Here is a 21,590-nt window from a genome sequence, read left to right on the forward strand (position 1 = left end):
AATTGTCTTGTTCCTGATCTTAGAGGAAAAGCTTTCAGCTTTTCACCATTGAGGATGGTAACTGTGGGCTTGTCATATATGGTCTTTAGTATGTTAAGGTATGTTCCTTCTATACCAACTTTAAGTTTTTTTTTATCGTGAATGGATGTTTCATTTTGTCAAATGCTTTTTCTGCATCTATTGATAGAATCATGTAATTTTTTATCCTTCATTTGGTTAGTGAGATGTATCACATTGATTAATTTGCTGATGTTGAACCACCCTTGCATCCATAGAATAAATCTGACTTGGTCAAGATGCATGATCCTTTTGATGTATTGTTGAATTTGGTTTCCTAATATTTTGCTGATCTATCTTCATCAGGGATATTGGCTTGTAGTTTTCTTTTCTTGTAATGTCCTAGTGTGGTTTTGGTATCAGGGTAATGCTGGACTCATAAAATGCATTTGAATGTGTTACGTCCTCTTATATTTTTTTGGAAGAGTTTGAGAAAGATTGGTAGTAATTCTTTAAATGTTTGGTAGAATTTATCAGTGAAGACATCTGGTCCTGGACTTTTGTTCATTGGGAGGGGTTTGATCAATGATTCAGTCTCCTTACTGGTAATCATTCTGTACAGATTTTCTGTTTCTTAATGATTCAGTCTTGGAAAATTGTATGTTTCTAGAACTCTATCCATTTCCTGTAGGTTCTCCAATTTGTTGGTGAATAAACACAGTAGTCTCTTATGATCCTTGGTATTTCTGTGGTATCAGTTGTAAGATCTCCTTTTTCATTTTTTATAATATTTATTAGAGTCTTCTCTTTTTTCTTGGTGTGTCTAGCTAAAGATTTGTTAATTTTGTTTATCTTTTCAAAATAAACAGCTCTTAGTTTTACTTATCTTTTCTGTTGACTTTTAAATTTATTTAAATTCATTTATTTCTGCTATGATTTTTCTTTCTTCTTGTCTGGATGATCTATCCACTGATGAAAGTGGGGTAGTAAAGTCCCCTTCTATTATTGTACTAATGTCAGTTCTCTCTTGTAGGTTTGTTAATATTTGCTTTATTAGGTGCTCCTATGTCAGGTACACAAATATTATAAAGTGTTATATTTTCTTGTTGGATTGACCCTTTTATCATTATATAATGACCTTCTTTGTTTCTTACTACAGTTTTTATCTTAAAATCTATTTTGTTTGAGATAAGTATAACTATTCCAACTTTCTTTTGGTTTCCATTTGCATGGAATACCTTTTGCTGTTCCTTCATTTTCAATGTGTGTGTCCATACATCTGAAGTGAATCTCTTCTAGGCAGAATATAGATAGGTCTTGTTTTTGTTGTTGTTGTTGTTGTTTTAATCCATTTAGCTCCTCAATGTCTTTGGATTTGAGAATTTAACCTATTTACATTTAAACTAATTATTGATAGGTATGTACTTATTACCATTTTAATTGTTATCTGACTGTTTTGTAATTCCTTTGTTTGTTTTTTTTTTTCCCCCCTCTTCCCTTGCTCTCTTCCTTTGTGATTTGATGATTTTCTGTAGTGGTATGCTTAGATTTCTCATTATCTTTTGTGACTCTATTACAGGTTTTTGCTTTGTGGTTACCATAAGGCTTATATAAAACAACTTACTTATCACAGGCCTTTGTTTGTTTGTTTTAAAGGGAGATTAATTTTATTGAATTTATCAAATCTTGGATTTTACCTTCAGGAATATTTGTTAGTTATTTGCAAATAAATTTGAAATCAGTCTCTGTGTGTCTTAGTTCAAATCCTCAAGAGACAGTATGATTGGCAGCTGGCAGGTCAAATCTGCTGCAGCAGGAAGGAGGTCCATGTGGTAGAGCCTGGCCGCCCTGCTCAAGGCTGTGAATGGGATGTGAACTAGAAGCACAGCAAATACAGTTGATTGACAGCTCTGCTTTGGGGGCACACCACGTACCACAGGCCATTTTCAGTTGATAACAACTTAAGTATGAACTCAACCTAAAGCTCTACATTTTAATCCCCACCATTTTAGTGTTATAGTGTGTATCTCTCTATCTTGTATATCTATTAACAAATCATTATGGTTATACTATTTTTACTAATTTTGTCTTTTAACCTTTATACTAGCTTTATAAGTAAGTAACCCATCACTGTTACATTAGATTGTTCTGAATTTTACTGTACAGTTACCTTTACCAGGGAGATGTACACTCTCATATGTTTTCCTGTTAGTAATTAACACCCTTTCATTTCAGTTTAAAGAAGTCCTTTTAACATTTCTTGTAAGGCCAGTCCAGTGGTGATTAACAACATTAACTTTTCTTGTTGAGGAAATGCTTTATCTCTCCTTTAATTAAGAGGGACAACTTTGTCAGGCAGAGAATTCTTGGTTGGCAGTTTTTTTTGTTTTTTGTTTTTTCTTTTCAGCACTTTGAGTATATTTATGTCACTCTCTTCTGGCCTGCAAAGTTTCTGTTGACAAAATCTGATATTCATAGGAGGGTTCCCTTATAGTATCAAGTTATGTTTTTTCTTGCTGCTTTTAAGATACTCTCCTGGTCTTTAACTTGAACTTTGTAGTGTGCCTCCAGTGTGGGTCTCTTTATGTTCACGTTGTTTGGAACTCTCTAGGCTTTCTGGATTTGGATGTCTGTTTCCTTCTCCAAGTTAGGGAAGTTCAGCCATTTCTTCAAATTAGTTTCCTACTCATTTTTCTCTCTCTTCTCCTTCTGGGATCCGTATAATGTGAGTGTTGGTCTACTTGATGTTGTCTCATTAGTCCCTAAAGCTATCTTCACTCTTTCATTCTTTTTTCTTTTTGCTGCTCTATTGGGGGAGTTCCATTGCTCCAACTTCCAAGTTCACTAATGCTTCCTTTCGCTTCATCTATTCTGCTGTTAAACCCTTCTATTGGATTTTTCAGTTCCTATTCTATTCTTCAGCGTTGTGATTTCTGTATGGTACTCTTTTACATTATTCATTTCTTTGTTGAGATTCTCACTTTGTTCATGGATTATTCCCCTGACCTCAGAGAGCACTTTGACCACCATTTTTAACTCTTTATCAGATAAATCACTTATCTCCATTTCATTTAAGTCTTTTTTTTTTTTTTTTTTTTTGAGGTTTTATCTACTTCTTTCACTTGGAATATATCCCTCTGTTTCTTCATTTTTCTTGACTCTGTCTTGGTTCCCATTAGAAACAACAGCAATCCCTCCTACAGTTGACGGAGCGGCTTTGTGTAGGAGATGAACTTTAATGTTCAAACCCTGCCCTAATTCTTATTTGCCTGTCAAACCTCTGTGATTGTCCAAGTAGCCTACTTTCTTTCTAGTGGCTCCCAATAGTTATGGGTGGGTGTTCCAAAACCTGTCAGTGTCCCAAATAGGATCTCTTTCAGCAACCTAGACTCAGTGATTGCAAGACAGGCCCTCAGGCAGCAGCTTTTAAAGTATGTAAATATACCTTTATCCGGGCAAGATTGGGAAATGGATGTTGCTGTCTGCTCCTTCTCCACTGAGCCCTCAAAGAGAACCATTTCTTTCTTTGCTACTATCCCACTGAATCTGTGGACACAAACCCTGCCATAAGGGGATGTGTCCTCTGGTTGGCAGCCACAAAAGTTGGGGTGCCAGACATGCACACAGTTTCTTTCTCAGGGACACCAACAACCTGGAGCTAGGCAGAGGGAGAGCGCATAGATGGCACCTACACCAGTCTCCATCCCTAGAATCGGCCCCTAGAGGTGAGCCAGACCAGAAGCCTGCCCTTCAGGCTGAAACTCCAAGACAAGCAAATAAGCCTTTTTCACAGAAAGACTTGGAGATTGTTTCAGTCTGCTGTCTCTGTGCTGTGCCCTGAAGGTGACAGCCAGCCAAGAACTAGTCTGTGTGTTACAGACCCATTGGGTCCATGAATGCAAGCCCCACAGGCCACCAGAGCCAGTCAGTCAAGGGGTGTCTCCAGGGCAGCAGCCAAAACTGTGGCACCAGACACATGTACAAGCTTCCCTCTGGGAGATACTGGTGGTCTGAGCACAGCAGAAGGGAGTATGTGAAGACGGGGCCTGCCCTCCAATGTCTCTGGAGAGGATTCCAGTTGGCCCTTAGTGTGTGTTTAATTAGAAGCCTGTCCCTCAAGCCACAGCTATGAAGATAAGCTACTAGGCCTCTTTTGCAAAAAGACTGGGCGCTCAGTCTGTTGCCTCTCTGTGGTGCCCTGGCGGTGGTTCCTGGCTGAGAACTTTCCCCATTTGTTACAGTCCTGTGGGACCCACAGGCACAGGCCCTACTGGCCATCACACCCAGGCAATGTAGAGGTGTTAACTGGGCAGCAGCTGCAAAAATTGGGGCATAGTTAAGTGTACAGGATCAGTCTAGAGGGATACCAGTGAGCTGGAGCAAGGCGGAGAGCAAGTGCGAGGCTGGTGCCTGCTGGTCTCGGTCTCTGCAGTGTCAGGACGCTGCTAGACGTGTTTTACATTAGAGACTGCCCCTCAGGCTCATGTGCTAAGCAAATAAGCTGCTTTCACAGGACTGGTGCTGGGCCCTGGGGTAGGTGGATACACAAGCACCCTTTAAGATCTGTTTCTCAGCTCTGGGTCTCATGGACAAAAGCTCCCTTGACTTGCAAAGCTAGTTGTTTTGGGGAGCTTGTCTCAGGGGCAGGTCTTAAAAACAGGCGTGCAAGATGTGGGGTTCCAACCCTTTGCTCCTTAGGGAGAACCTCAGGGTTGTGAGTTCCCTCCTGATTGTGGGTTTCCACACTGAGAGCAGAACTTATGGTGAGATTGTGTCTCAGCCTCTGCTACCAGCTTCAGTGTGGGTTTTTACTTCCAGGAGTCGTTCAGCTAGTTTGGATTTTTTTCCCAGAGGACACTGTTCTGCATGTAGCTATAGGTTCAGTGTGTCTGCGGGGGGAGGTGCTCCTCCTGTGCTGCCATCTTGAACTGGAACCCATACGCCTTTTAAAATAAGTTGAGGTTCAGATGCTGGCTCTTCTTTCTGAGATTTAAAAGCATTATTAACAGTATAGAAACTATATACTTTTATCTTTACCCAATTAAAGAGTAAAGAATAAGGTGGGGTATTCTGATGCCACAAGCTGTCAAGTTAATAAAGGTAAGTCCTAAGTAGTCACGGGGAAGGATGGGGAAGACAACCTGCTGTTACTGATCAGAATAAAGAGAAGTAACAGGTCAGATTCTTCAGCATGTATTAAGTCACTAGCTGAGTATAGTTACAAATTTTTGTGACAGTTACCAGCTATTGTAAGTTACTACAAGACTTTACTGAATAGTGAGGATATCTGTCCCCCCAAAATCAAACTAACTCAACAAAATAAGTATCTGTTAACTCTCCTGCTACTTATTTTGCACTGCAGACATCCTCCTGCCTCCCTTCCATCTAGACCACTCCTTACCACTAGCAGCTGGAGTCCAGCTGTGCAGTGAAGGCAGTGGACAAATGTGATCCATCAATTATGATGACCTTTAACTTTACCAACAAATAATTTATAGATTTGGAAGGTGTTTTCAGGAATGCTGGTTTCATTGAGACTTTTAAGAGCTTTTATGGAAAATTCAACACAAAAATTTGCTTTAGAAGAACTTTATGGGTATATGATTAGCAGTATATAGAATGTTTGAATTTAAAAAAATTATGATTTAACAGTACATTCCATCATAAAGCTCTGAATACTGTGACTAAGCAAAGGAACAGTTTTTAAAATTTCTTTCACTAAAGAACAAAAAGATATTCAAAATTAAAAAGGCAACATATTTTGACTGTACAGCAAATTTACCTAGTTTTCATTCTATAAATAAATAACTTGTGAAATACTCTAAAGTCAGTGGACAAAACAGAAAACCGTTATTTTTTGTTACATCCCACAATTCTTAGAACTAAGACTAGAGGTTCCTGGACTTTGAATCTTTATGCTATATAGCATATACAGTGGGCATTCTCCACTTGTATCAGGAAATGGTTTCCTAAAGGGGTATTCATTCTCCAGGCCATTAAATAATTTTATCTTTTTTTCTTTATTCAAAACATTTACCAATTAGAAGAAGAAAGAGACCTGAAAAATCTACTTTTTTGTGGGTTGTTTTTTTTTTTTTTTTGCTACTTGCAATTTTCTTTTACATGCTTTCATAGTCATTTGAAAATAAGATCATTTCCTTTGGGTGTTATGTACAAATTAAATGCACAATGAATGTTTCTTCAAATGAACATAAACTTTCAATCAGTAAGATGTCACCTGTAGCAAAGAGGATACCAAACTATTGTGACAGGTAACAAAGGATTACAGTTTTTAACAAAAACCTGTCAGAGGCAATCATCCAATTACAATTTTGATGGGGTTCCTTCATTATTATTATTGTCTGTCCATAAATCCTGCAGCTTGGAGTCCATTTCAAATCCTTCTAAGAGTCCACTTCATGAGTTAAATATGTACATACAAAATAAAGCAGATATACTGTCATTTTTAAAAAGTAAATTATTTTACATATTCTAGGCTGGAGGCAGGTTAATGTAATCGAAGGTTATCGCTCTGAAAAGTATGATGGTAGGATTTTACAGCTCAGGTTACACAGGTTAACTCTTGGTTTATGTCAAGTATCACTGAGCTATGTCTGAAGGACGTCCTCACTCCTGTCACATTTATTTACAGTTGTCCAATAATAAGCACTTGAGCGGTAAAAATATTTCCACTATGAAATGTGTGATGTTGAAGACAAATGTTTCAGAGCATCAGGAATTAGATTAACAAAAGAGCAAAGTAAATCTAGAACAAGGAAAGGGAAGTTACATTTATTAAAAATAAAAATAGAATCTCTGATAACAAAACCATTTAGAATCCAAACATCTCCAACGTGCACTTAAGAATGCACATGTATTTAAAAAACCCACAGAGCCGTTAAGTAGTTTTTTTGTTTGTTTGTTTGTTTTGTTTTTAGAATTTTAGAAGCAAAAAAGAGCTGGGGCCGGCGCCTGCGGGAGGCCGGCCCGCAAACAGCGGGCCCAGCGCCCCTCCCCGTGTCCAGTCGGCGCGGAGGGTCATTGGGTGAACGCGCCGCTGCAGGTGGAGACGGCAGTTCTGGAGGGCTGATCCGGTACGTAAGTCAGTGGCTCCATTTCATAAAAAATCTGCAGAGGCTGGAAGAGCAGGGACGACCGTTTTCAAAATCTTCAGCTTTAACAGAAGGTACAGAATAAACTACTAAATCTAGAGGCTTTCACATTATTTTGCCCGAGTATCAAGTACTGTGTAAAAATTCCTGTAAAATCTTAAGTTAGACAAAACTAGTCTCTTTAAGCTTTAGATCAAAGCTCTTCACTCTGTCAGCATGGCTGATCAATCTTTTCTGCCTCTGTCACTAATAATGCTTGTCAAAGCAAGGAACTTTGAGAAAGAATGTGCACGGCTGAAGGAAAACAGTACCAAAAATGCCACTGGACGCCGTCCTAAGACACACACAGCTCCTGCTGGATACCGGGCTGTGAGAGTTTATTGTCTTCAGTCTTTTCCTGTCCTGGGGCTTGGCAATTAGTCTTCCGCTTAAATAATCGAAGGCTCAATCGTAACAATTCATTGTCCACCACAGGAGCATTCGTATAAGCTTGTTTTATGGTGCCCTGTTTGGAGAAAACAAAAACAAAGGAAAAAAACAGTGTACATGTTAGCTGAACAGTAGATAACAGCAGTAGAAAAGACAGGTTACCTGCTAACAAAAGTATCCGTTATAAGAAAAATTAATTTGGGATGGATATTAAATTAGCTGTATTAGATATTTAAAAGCAAAATTAGGAAAAGTTTTAAGACTCAAGGAATCTTAGAAAAGAAAGCAATCTTTAAAGGGTACCCAGTCTAACTTCTTGCTTAAAGTAGGAATCTTCTCAACAATCCCTCATAGGTCATCACGTTTTTACTTCATCATTGCTAATGATAAAACAAAATGACAAAAAACACACTACACATCCTACTGTTGAATGGTACTTTATTTCTTTTCAAAGAGTCCAGCTCTTTGGGATGAAATAAAATCTCTTCCCAGGAGCTACACACTAATTTGATTTTAGTTTCACATGACAACCTTTCAGTTCTCTGAAAAGAAGCACCAAACATTCCACACCTTACTATCTCCTTTGTTCTAAGATGTATGTCTCTCTCTACTGGAACTCAAAGCTACATTAGCATTTTTAAAAGGTATTGTCAGGAAATTTTGTTAAATGTTCTCCAACCATGTGTATGATGAAATAAGGTAAGATTGGATTATTTCCGGCATTCCGTTGTTTCTCTTCTAGACTCCTTAAAAGGAGCAGTAATTCCTTGATCACATCTGCACTACAAAAAATATTTTATAAGTTGTGACACAGTAAAATTGACTTATGTGTAGTTCTGTGAGTTTTTACTGATGTATACATTTAAGTAACCAAGTCCACAATCAGGATAGAGAAGATTCATCATTTTAAAAACTTCATTTATTATCCCTTCATATTCATACTTCTTCCCAACTCTAACCCCTCTAATGGTCTGTGCCGTGAATTAGGATTATAAGGTTGCAAACAAGGGTTCTCAACGAGGGGTATATTAGGGTGTCACAATTTTTGAACGGTACTAAATGGCGTATCAGAACACTAACCAGGAAATCCTACAAAATATTTTTTATAAAAAGGGGGCATGATTCTCATACCACTGCAAACCACAGTCTTTGCCAACTGGGGTTCCTTACCTGAGATAAACAGAAGTTAATCTGAGTTTCAGTTTCCTTTATTCTTAAGTAAATACTTACATAAATAATCACTGGCTTTTCCTTTCTTTGATTTGCTCTATTCACATAAACACTGTTCTTGCATATATATAAAATTTATATGCACACACACACCTCCTCAGAGATAGAAGGTAGCTAGAGGTCTGTCTGTCTATGAGGAGAGTCAGAGATCTGTCTATGTATGAGGAGAGAGAGGTTTATCTCTCCTCATAGATAGGTAAGTAGACAGACCTCTCTCTCCTCAAAGACAGGTGAGAGGTAGACAGATGGACAGACAGACCCCTGTCTCTCCTCAAAGGGAGATATTAAACGGACAGACTACTTTCCTTATACTTAGAGAGAGAGACAGACCTCCCTCTCTCCCCTCACAGTAGGTAGATAGATGATATAGATACGGAGACAGACAAAGATAGACAGATCGATAGGCAGACATCTCTCTCTGCTCTCAGAGAGGCTGACCCCTCTCCTCAGAGATGACAGAAAGAAACAGAGACAGACAGAAGTATAGACAGACCTTTCTCTCTCCTCACAGATAGATCTCTCTCTCTGTCTGTGTCTACCTACCTACCTGTTATGCAGACAGATAGAGAGACCTTTCTCATAGACACACAGACAGAAAGAACTCTCCTCAAAGAGAGATGATAGAAAGATAGACTTCTCTCTTTCTTCATACTTTTAGACAGACAAAAAGATAGAACTTTCTCTCTCCTCATAGATGGATAGGCAGAACTCTCCTCAAAGAGAGATGATATAGACAGATCTCTCTCTCTCCTCATAGATAGGATAGAGCGATAGACAGACTTCTCTTTGCTCCTAGAGAGATAGGGACGGACAGAAAAATACAGACCTTTCTCTCTCCTCATACACAGAGAGATAGACCTGTCTCTCCCCTCAAAGATAGACAGACACAAACAGAAAGATAGACCTTTCTCCTCTCCTTATATATATGTATATAGATATATAACATAAGGAGATAGATAACCCTCTCTGTCCTCATAGACATCTCTCTTCCCCCTCATATATTTCTCTCTCCTCTTATCTAGCTGTATGTCTGGCTATCCATCAGTTTTTCTCCGTGTGTGTGTAGATATATATATATTTCTCCTCACCACTCTGGGAATTTTTTCCCATTGATTTTCATTTTAAATAAATTTCTAGCATATTATCTAAAGAAATTTTCTAAATTAAAAATATTTCTCAATAGAGGATTTTAAATTTTCTTTATGTACAAAATTTTGACTAACAATTTGTTATTCAACATTAAATGTCCTTCAATTACTATTAAAAGTAAAGTATTATAAATTCTGATAGAATTCCTTCTTTTGCATGTAAAAGACTGAAAAACCAATCTCAAAAACAGTTAAGACCTTACTTAATCTCACTTCAAGCAAATGAAAAATGTGTCATCCATACTATGCAACAAACACTTAGCAACTCTTCTCAGCAAACGACAGTACCTTCTCATTTTTAACAAGCTGCTTTCGGATTGCAGAATCCCTTCTGAAGCATAATGCTTTACAACATGGGCCAAGATCACTAAGAAGACTCGCTCTTTCCTCTTTTCGTAGTAATGCAGCCATGTTGAGAGCTCCCAATTCATGTTCAAAAAGACTGTCTGCATCTTCAATAAAAAACAAGCATGCATTAATTTTCTGTAAAATAGAAGTGTTAACCGATTGCTTACATGAATATTCCTCAAAGAATACTTTATCAAAGTTAACCAGTATTGGTGGAAATTAAAGTCAATATACTCTCTGCAATGAAACTTCAACATGTAGTTTTGCTGCTAGTCTCAAAAAGAAATACTCTGATAACCACTTGAAGACAGACACTGACTGCTAACTGGGAAGAAAAGTTCAAGCTAAGAATTAAGTCAAATTCAGTATACTACTTACCATTCACTACTAAATTCTAGATTCAGAATTTTATTATAGCAAGATTCAAGTGGGACTATATTCTGTGACCTCTAAAGAACTTAGGAAAGTGATTAGGTATTAATTACCTAATCTGCAAATTTTATCCAATATTTGGTCACTGTAAAAACCTGGGACAATGTATGAAATTAAAATCCAGTTAAGTTACAACATTCAAGGTAGGGAGAAAACACTTACAACTTTATGAAAATAGAATTAAGGAAACGTTTGATTAAAAATAAAGAGACTGAGTTAAAAATAGACAAAAAGGAAGTCACAATAACAGAACAGGGCCAAATAACAGAAAGAGTAGTAACTTCAAAGCTAACATTTTAAGAGCTGGTCCAGTACCAATGGTACCAGGGTACTGTTTCTGTATTAAGCAGATTGTTACTCCTTTCCTTTGTGAGCTCTAGTAACTAACACCTAGGTAGAAGCAAAACAGACACTTTGACTGAGAATTAGTGGCATTACACTACATATTTCATTTCCTAAACTTGCAAAGCATAAATAATGAGATTAGACAATTAACAAGAAACTTGTCTCATGTAATAGATACCTAGTGAATAGGTTTATAACATAAAAGCATAAATGTAAATAAAAACTCAAAATTAGTAAACTGATGTCTAAGAATCATCTGAGGAGCTTTTTAAAATACAGTACAGCAGGGCTCTCGCACCAGAGCCACAGACTTCCCACAGCTGGAACCAGTACACCTGAGGCGGGAGAAGGCTGTTCCTCAGGTGATTCACACATAACGGCATTCGAGCCAACCAATGACACAGTCATATAATGCACACTATTAAAACGGAAAACAATCCCCAACATTACCAGTTTACTACAGATACAAATAAGTCTGCACTGAGTCCATGTACTTCCTTGAAAATTGCTTAACAGGACAAATTTTTTATTTAAATCATTATCTGCTGCCTTCATAACAGTAGAATATGAAACACACACTTGGCAAACCTCCCTATAAAGCGTAACGTGGCTAAACCTACAGTCTCTCTATGGTTTTGAACTGACCAGTACTAAGTTACTCAACAGACAGGTTAAACACATATGTAAGTACAAGTAAACCAAAGGAACTCAAGTAACTGGGAAAGTTTAGCTCAAAAGAACTTAATCATACTACACTCATGAAAACCCAGACAAAAGCACTTAAAATTTCAGTACACATGCAACTTTTCTGTTTTTAAACCTTAGAATTAAAAAACTACATATGGAGTGGGGATATACTTCAGCACTGTGGCACAGTAATAGACCAGCTGGATTAGAAAAAAAATTACCAGTTATTTCACAAATGTTTATTGAATGCCTACTATGTGTCAGGTACTGTTCTAGGCAGAAGCATAATTAGTAAGAATAGATTGTTTTGTTACTGCTGTATCCAATGTCTAAACAAAAAATGTCTTATTCTTTAGGGAACTTACATTCAATATCATATATTAATTCTCTAATGAAACTATCATAGCACCAAAACACAGGACTACTTGATAAGGAACAATCAAATCCCTCCTTAAAGTGTTTATTTTCATTTAGATTAAAGTGATCATTAGGGACACACTATAGTCTGATTCTGCTAACTATGCAATAGATTTTAACTTGAAATGCCATTAGCAAAAGCCAGAGGAGCAAATAGCTTTAGGGGTAGATAAGATCTTACGGGTTTCATTACATCATTTTATGCTCACAGGAGTTAAGATCACAGGCAAACAAGGTAAAAAGAGTAGGGCAAGAACTCAAGACATTGGTCATTTGTCAGGCTAACACACACTCACTATTATACTTTAAGTTTCTTACACGTACATTCTATGTATATTGGGCCATCTTAAGATCAAGAGTCTTACTGCTTATGCTAACAGTTAAAGTAAGAACATGAATTTATGAAACAAAATTTCTTTCAATTTTTTTCAACTTTATATTAGTAAAAAGTCAATTCATTTAACTAAACTTTTTTATTCCCATGACATAATATGAAATAATCTTATTGCTTTCACCTTTTTACCTCCTTTCCTTCTTTTTACACTCCTCCTCTCCATTAATAAAGCATTAATAGGCTTCCAAAACAGAAAAAAACAATCTATAAATTAAATAGTGTTCTGGAATAATGAAAAGCCGTAGTAGTGAGGTATAAAACCCATGTGATAAAATATTTTCAAACTAAATAGTAGCAGTTAATATTTAATGAGCATCATTATATGTCAGAAAGTAAAGTGTTCTACTTGTAATAACTCATTTGCTCCTTCTAACAATCATATGAATTTAGTGATTCAATGATTCTTAGCTTGTAGGTGATGACAGTATCACGTAGATTAAATAGCTAGTGGTATGCCTACTGGAATCCAGGCCATCTGGCCCAGAGACTAAGCTCTTAACTACTTTGTTAAAGGCTCAACCTAAACACCTGCATTTGAGTAGAATCCCCCAGTTCCCAGGGGAAAGGGTTGCCAAGATACCCAATTTGCTTAGATATGAAAAATACCTAGTTCACTTTCCCAGGCTCTGCTTCATTTAGCCCTGGCTAAACTACTGAGCATTCTGACATTAGACCTAACCTGTTAAAAAGTAATTCTGATACAGAAAGATCATTCTGCTGTTTTTATAACTTTTCTGCAGGCTTAAATTTTTCTCAAATTAAACTCTGACCATGAGAATTAAATAATGAATATAAGCGATTCCTCAAAAACAAACAAAATTTTTAAAAAGTTCCTATAGTATAACCGCTATGTGAGGACAGAATAGAATCCTTTTCAAAATCCTTAATAGTTATGTGAGACATTATATAGTTAAAGTGGGATAGAATTACCTTTGGGTTTTTCCAAAAGTCTCTGACACGTTTCTTTGACTTTGGTAAAGAGTTCAGAACCAGCCAACTTTTTAGAAATCCCAACTCTCAGCATAACAGCTCCAGGTGTGAATTTTAGGAGTGCAGCCCCAGGCTCTCGTGGTTCTTTTGGATGCTTTGGCATAAGACCAGACCAATCCACATCTATCACATCTAACGGATCTATAAAAAGTTAAAGAACAGAGTTTTATTACACCAAGAAATACCATTCTTGTTATCTATGGACAAATATATAGATTGCAAGACACCAAAAGCGTTAAGTAACAAGTAATTTAAATTAAAAAAGCATATTCTTAAAAGCTTTTCTATAAAAACTAATATTTAAAAACCTCACCAAAAGAAAATAGACAAAGAGGTGGCAGGTAAGCCATGCCCCTGCCACCCCCTACTCCCCACCATACTGCTGCTGTTTTCCTGACCACCTGCGAGCTCCCATGGCCAGCCCACACAGGGGATGCCCCTTGAAACTGGGCTCCAGTTGCCAGGGGTGATTGTGTTTCTGGGCCCAATGGGTCTAAAACAATCAGAGATAGTCAAGAGGCAAGCAAGAACTTGGGCATGGTTAAACAATAAGTTACATCATCAACAGTCTCTTCAAGACTGAGAGCAATACCTGTTTCGCCTAACACATAGAAACAAACAAACAAGTCAAGCAAAATGAAGAAAGAGGAGTATGTTCTTAATAAAAGAATAACACAAAGATCTTCCTCCCCTCCAAAAAGCTTAATGAAATGGAGATAATTTATCTGATAAAGAATTCAAAGTAATGGTCTTAAAGATGCTCACCAAACTCAGAAGATGGATAAATAGAGAAAGAACTTCAACAAAGAGGTAGAAAATATATAACAGTACCAAACAGAAGCCACAGAGCTAAGGAATACAATAATTGATCTGAAAAATACAACAGAGGAATTCAATAGCAGACTAGATAAAGCAAAAGAGAAGAATTAGTGATCAGGAAGATAGGGCAGTAGAACTTACCCACAAAGAGCAGCAAAAAGAAATAAGAATTTAAAAAACTGAAGACAGCCTATAGGACCATGGGGCATCATCAAGCAAAATAACATGCACATTACAGGGGTCCAAGAGGAGAAAGAGAGAAGGAGAAAGGGACAGAAAAATTATCTGAAGAAATAATGGCTGAAAACTTCCCTAAACTGGGGAAGCAAGGAGACATTCAGACCCAGACTGTTCAAAATAAGATGAATCCAAAAAGACCAATAACAAGGCATAATATAATAAAAATGTAAAGAATAAGAGAATCTTAAAAGCAGCATGAGAAAAACAACTTAATATGTGCAAGGGAATCCCCAATAAGACTAATTTCTCGTGGAAATTTACAAGCCAGAAAGGAGTGGCATGATATATTCAAAGTGCTGAAAAGAAAAAAACCACTAACCAAGAATACTCTACCCAGCAAGGTTATCACTGAGAATTGAAGGAGAGATAAAGGGTTCTCCAGACAAGCAAAAGCTAAAGGAGTTCATCAGCACAAAACTGGCTCTACAAGACTTGTTAAAGGGACATCTTTAAGCTGAAAAGAAAGAGCAACAATTAGTAACAAGAAAACATATGAACTTAAAAATCTCATTGGTAAAGGTGAATATACAGTAAAAGTAGATTAATCACTTATAAAGCTAATATGAAGGTTAAAAGATGTAAGTAGAATAACTATAACTACAATAATTAGTTGAGGGATACACAAAATAAAAAGATGCAAAATGTGACATCAGAACATAAAATGTGAGTGTAAGGGGAAAGTAAAAAGGCAGTTTTAGACTATGTTCAAACTTAACCTGTTATCAATGTAAATAGATACAGGCTGCTCTATATGAGCATCCTGGTAACCATAAAGCAAAAACCTAAACAGATACACAAAAGATAATGAGAAAAGAATCCAAGCATAATACTGTAGAAGTCATCAAACCACAAGGGAAGAAAGCAAGAGAAGAAACACAGAGCAACCACAAACCAGCCAGAAAACAATTAACAAAATGGCAATAGTAACTCCATACCTATCAATAATTACTGTAAATGTAAATGAGCTAAATTCACCAAAGACAGAGTGGCTGAATGGATACACTAATAAGACCCAATTATATGCTGCTTACAAGAGACTTACCTCAGATGGAAAGACATACATACATAGAAAGTGAAGCGATGAAAAAAGACATTTCATGCAAACAGAAACCAAAAAAAAAAAAAAAAAAAAAGCTAGGGTAGCTATACTTACACTTGTATCACACAAAATAGACTTAAAGAATGTTATAGAACACAAAGATAGGCATTACATAAAGGGGTCAATCCAACAAGAGATAATATTTGTAAATTTGCACTCAACATAGCACCTAAATATATAAAGCAAATATTAACAAACTAAAGTGAGAAATTGACAATAGTACAGTAATAGTAGGGGACTGTAATACCCAACTCAAATCAATGGCTAGATCATCCAGAGAGAAAATCAACAAGCCTTGAATGACACATAACACCAGATAGACTTAAAAGATATCTGTCTATCCACATAACATTCTATTCAAAAGGAGCAAAATACACAATTCTTCTCAAGGGCCCAAGGAACATTCTCCAATACAGATCATATGCTAGGCTGTAAAACAAGTTCCAATAAATTTAAGACTGAAATCACTAAGCATCTTTTCTGACAGCAGTGGTATGAAATTAGCAATCAATTACAAAAATAAAACTGGAAAAATCACAAATATGTGGAGATTAAACAACATGCTACAGAACAACCAATGAGTCAAAAGAGAAATCAACGGAGATGTAAAAAAAACCTTCTGATATTTATACTGCAGAAATACAAAGAATCATAAGAGATTACTATGAATAACTATATACCAATAAAATGGAAAACCTAGAAGAAATGGACAAATTCCTAGAAATGTATAATCTCCCAAGACTGAAACAGGAAAAAAATCAAGAATATCAACAGACCAATTACCAGTAATGAAACGTCATCAGTAATAAAGACTCTGCAACAGAAGTCCAGGACCAGATAGCTTCACAGGTAAATTCTACCAAACATTTAGAGAAGAGTTAATGCCTATCATTCTCAAACTATTTGAAAAAATTGCAGAGGAAGGAATACCTCTCCAAATTCATTCTATGAGGCCAGGATCACATTGATACCAAAAACCAACAAAGATACCACAAAAAAACTATAGGCCATTATCACTGATGAACATAGATGCAGAAATCCTTAAGAAAATATCAGTAAACTGCATTCAACTATACACTAAAAGGATCAAACACTATGATCAAATGTATTTACTCTAGGGATGCAAGGACAGTTCAATAGCCACAAATCAATCAATGTGATATACTATGTCAACAAACTGAAGAATAAAATCATATGATCGTCTCAATACCAGAAAAAGCTTTTGCCAAAATTCAATATCCATTTATAATGAAAACTCTACAGAAAGTCAATATATAGGGGGCATATATCAACATAATTAGAGACCATATATGACAAATCCACAGCTAACATCACACTCAATGGTGAAAAACTGAGAGCATTTCCTCTAAGATTAGGAACAGGACAAGGATGCCCACTCCTGCCACTTTTATTCAACACAGTATTGGAAGGTCAAACCACAGGAATCAGACAAGAAAAAGAAATAAAAGGCATCCAAATTGGAAAGAAAGAAATTTAACTATCATTACTTGTGGACAAAATGATTATATATATAGAAAATCCTAAAGACTCCACCAAAAACTATTAGAACTAATAAATGAATTCAGTAAAGTTGCAGGGTGTAAAATTAATATACAGAAATTGACTGTATTTCTATACACAAACAACAAACTATCAGAAAGAGAAATTAAGAAATTCTCATTTACAATCATATCAAAAAGAATATAAAATACCTAGAAATAAATTTAACCAAGGAAGTGAAAGATCTATACACTGAAAACTGTAAGACATTGACAAAAGAAACTGAAGAGGACTAATAAATGGAAAGATATTTCATGTTCATGAATTGGAACACTTAATATTAGGATCATGCTCCCTGATTCAAACTATACTACAAAGCTATAATAATCAAAGCAGTATAATACTGGCATAAAAACAGACACATAAAATGACTATAACTCCACAAAAAATGTTAAATAAAAAAAAAAGAAATGCTGGCATTCTTTAGAGACGTGAAGGGCAGAAAGCACAGTGGATTCAGGATTAGGGAATCCTGCCATGGCATGCCTTCTGAAACACAGCTAAATGGCAAAACCACCAGTTGGATGGAAACAAAAAGAGGAAACTAAGGTGGACAAAAGTCACATTGGCTGTGTCATTTTGGGATACCATTTAGGGCGTGCTATCTCGGGCAGCCAGGTGAACAGGGGCAGAAGCTAGTTGACACCTTGACCATATTTTATGAACCAAAAATCAGAACACATGATCTGACAGATAAAAATTTACTCGTGGGATAGAATATTTTAAACTAAAACTGATCAGAAAACTCCAGAATGTGTGGTGACAAAAGAATAGAGCAACAAGACAAACTAAGTTGTGTCTACTCAGCGAACTCCACAAAAAGGCTAACTGAAACTGGCTCACACACTCCAACTCTGTTACATGTTTGTTTACACCCACAAAAAGAGTGAAAAAAAAAATGAAATTTAAGATGCTTATTTTAAGATTTCCTTAGTGGGGAGGGTATAGCTCAGTGGTAGAGTGCCCACTTGGCGTGCACAAGGTCCTGGGTTCAATCCCCAGCACCTCCATTAAAATGAATAAACCTAATGACCTCTCCCCCCTAAAAAATAAATAAATAAAAATAATTTAAAAAACAAAAACAAAACAGACACATAGATCAATGGAACAGAATAGAGAGCCCAGAAATAAATCCATACATATATGGTCAATTAATTTATGATAAAGAAGCCAAGAATATACATTGAGGAAAGAAAGCACAGTCTCTTCAATAACTGGTCTTGGGAAAAGCAGATAGCCATATGCAAAATAATAAAACTGGACCATTATCTTATACCATACAAATTAACTCAAAATGGATTCAAGATTTGAATGCAAGACCTGAATCCACAAAACTCCTACAAGAAAAAAGAAGCATTAAGCTCTTTGATATCACTCTTGCTGATATTATTTTGGAACTGACTCCAAATACAACAGCAACCAAAGCAAAAATAAAGAAGTGGGACTACATCAAAAAAGCTTCTGCACAGCAAATGAAACCATCAACAAAATAAAAAGGCAACATACTGAATGGGAGAAGATATCTGCAACTAAAATATCCATTAAGGGGTTAATATCTAAAATATATTAAGAACTCATACAGCTCAATACCCAAAAAAAAAAACAAGCAATCTCGTAAAAAATGGGCAGAGGATCTGAATAGACATTTTCCCAAAGAAGGTATATAGATGGCCAATAGGCATATGAAAAGAGGCTCAACATCACTAATCATCAGGAAAATACAAACTGAAACCACAATATTATCATCTCACACCTGTCAGAACAGCTATTATCAAGAAGACCAGAAATAATAAGGATGACAAGGATGAGGAGAAAAGGATACTCTTGTGCACTGCTGATGGAAATGTGAATTGGTACAACCAGTATGGAAAACAATATGGAGGTTCCTTAAAAAACTAAAAATAGAACTACCATATGATTCAACAATTCCACTTCTGGGTATTTATCTAAGGAAAATACGAACACTAATTTGAAGAGACATATGCACCCGTCTGTTCACTGTAGCATTATTTACAATAGCCAAAGTACAGAAACAACCTAAGTGTCCATCAACAGATGAATGGGTAAAGAAGGTACACACACACACACACACACACACACACACACACACACGATGGAATGCTACTCAGCCATAAGAATGAAATCTTGCCATTTGAGGCACATGGATGGACCTCATCCCACTAACTGAAATAAGTCAGAGAAAGGTAAGTATGATTTCACTCATATGTGGAATCTAAAAAAAACCCAAAAGAATCAAACAAAACAAAAAGAAAACCAAACTCACAGATACAGAGAATAGACTGGTGGTTTCCAGAGGGGAATGGATTTGAAGGTTAGATAAAATAGGTGAAGGGTATCAAGAGGTGGAAACTTCCATAAAATAAAATAAACAAACTTCTATAAAGTAAATAAATCACGGGGGTGTAAAGTACAACATGGTAACTATAGTCAATAACACTGTATTTCAACATTAAAAGTTCCTAGAGAGTAAAAGTGGAAAGTTCTCATCACAAGAAAAAAAATTTTGTGACTGCATGGTGGCAGATGGTAACTAGACTTAATGTGATCATTCTGCAATGTATACAAATGTTGAATCATTACACTGCATACCTAAAATTAATATAATGTATGTCAATTATACTTCAATAAAGATCCCCAAAACCAAAAAAACGGGCAAGCAAACAAAAGCCTAAGCAAACCCACTGCTACAAATAAACTGCTTGAGAGATCCTCAATGAAAGAACTCCATTATTTCACTAAGATAAGGTCTGACATTTTGCAACTTGGTACTAGAATTCTTTCAAGGTTTAAATCTAGGAATATATTTACTTTGTATGTGTGCATGCATACACAAACACACACAGGCATACAAATAATTCATTATGAAATTACTTTAAGAAACATGCAGTGGCTATGATTAAAACAGAGCAAATGGCCTATCCATTGATAAGGAACAGTTTAGGAAATTAATAAAACAATATTCTATTTAGAAATACCCAATAGCTGATGATAATAAAAATAACACTCACATATGTTATACATTAGTAGAAAAATTATAGAATATAAGAACAAATTTAAGTCAAAATAAAAATTTAATATTCTACATACCCAAAGAAAGCAAAGACCCTCACTGTGATAAAAACGAAAAAACCCCCAAAAGAACATTAAAGATTGTTGCTTCTTAGTGTAGTCACTGGAGTACATTCTGGGAATAAATAAAATACTATAAGTCAAAATAATGACTGGATTCAGAATATTGATAGAAAGAAGTATATAAACAGTGTTCAAATATAATTTCAACCTTTGTAAATTTCTGAATGGTTGTTTCAAAAGTTGGTTTGTGGCAGCACAGTTGTGAAGCTCTGTATCATACACCGATCATCTAGAACACTGCTAGACAAGCAGGGTTTGGTTAGATTCCAGGTCATATAAAATGAATCTTAAACTCTGGAAAGGAAATCTTACAATTTTAATATTTTAAATAATGCCCTTTCAAATCTACAGGCAATGTCTACTTAAAAATGAGCAGAGCATATTAATTTTCATTTTATTGGCCTTTCAAAGTTAATTAAAACATAAATGGGAAAATTCTAACTGAAAGGAAACAAAGAATACATCAGTACCATAATTAATTCTTATGTTCAGCTACCTCTACAAATGATTACCTGGCATCTTCTCTTCATCCTGTTGGTCCTCCCTCTTTTCAGCATCACCTGCCAGAATTTCATCTAGTTCATCATCACTGATTGGCTCATATCCTTCTCCAGCACCAGATCCTAATGAATGCACATCATCTAACTTGGATTCATCATCTCCTACTAAATAGAAAAATTAATTTCAGCTCAAAGAGAGTGTTAAGGAAAAGGCACAGCTAAGTGAATCCAAAGAGGAGAGGCTGTGCACACTAAAAAAAATTTGAAAAGCATTTTTTTATTTGAAAACTGTATTTCCTAATTATTCAAAACACTTGCTAATTACAAAAGAAAACTTAAAGATTAGTTTAGTTTTAATGGCAAGAACACAATATGAACAGCAATATCAAACTAGGTTATAAGATTACAATTAAAATATGAGAAATAAAATCTACCACTAACATGTTAATGTTGATTATGTTGTATTAATTTTTTATAATAAATCTTCAAGTAAATCCAGAGAAATCTACTTATTTCAAAAGGATGCATCAATTTCTTTACTGAAATAAACTCATTAAAGAACTTATAAGCGAATTAGTAAAATTTATTTGAAACTTTTAAATCTTAGTTCATTAATACTTCATTCATGATATGAAGAACTCCATAATGAAGTAAAAATGTAGAAATGCCATTTATTTCCCCCATCTCCCA

General features: G+C 35.8%; 1 protein-coding gene across 10 annotated transcripts in view; it reads right to left on the minus strand.

Annotated features, from left to right (window-relative positions):
* Window positions 1-6,082: 6,082 nt before the first annotated feature.
* Window positions 6,083-21,590, minus strand: part of ZC3H13 (zinc finger CCCH-type containing 13) — a 93,799-nt gene continuing 78,291 nt past the window's right edge. For 8 of the 10 annotated variants that reach the window (XM_032496138.1, XM_032496131.1, XM_032496135.1 and 5 more), the window contains 4 exons: window positions 20,913-21,065; window positions 13,470-13,670; window positions 10,205-10,368; window positions 6,083-7,614 (listed from right to left, as the gene is read on the minus strand). In XM_032496138.1, coding sequence (XP_032352029.1) covers window positions 7,444-7,614; window positions 10,205-10,368; window positions 13,470-13,670; window positions 20,913-21,065 — 689 coding nt within the window. In that variant the 3' untranslated portion in view covers window positions 6,083-7,443. The remainder of the gene's footprint in view (window positions 7,615-10,204; window positions 10,369-13,469; window positions 13,671-20,912; window positions 21,066-21,590) is intronic. The other 2 variants (XM_032496136.1, XM_032496132.1) reach the window with 1 other exon arrangement.

This window comes from Camelus ferus, chromosome 14, assembly GCF_009834535.1.
Source record: "Camelus ferus isolate YT-003-E chromosome 14, BCGSAC_Cfer_1.0, whole genome shotgun sequence".
Classification (NCBI taxonomy): domain Eukaryota; kingdom Metazoa; phylum Chordata; class Mammalia; order Artiodactyla; family Camelidae; genus Camelus; species Camelus ferus.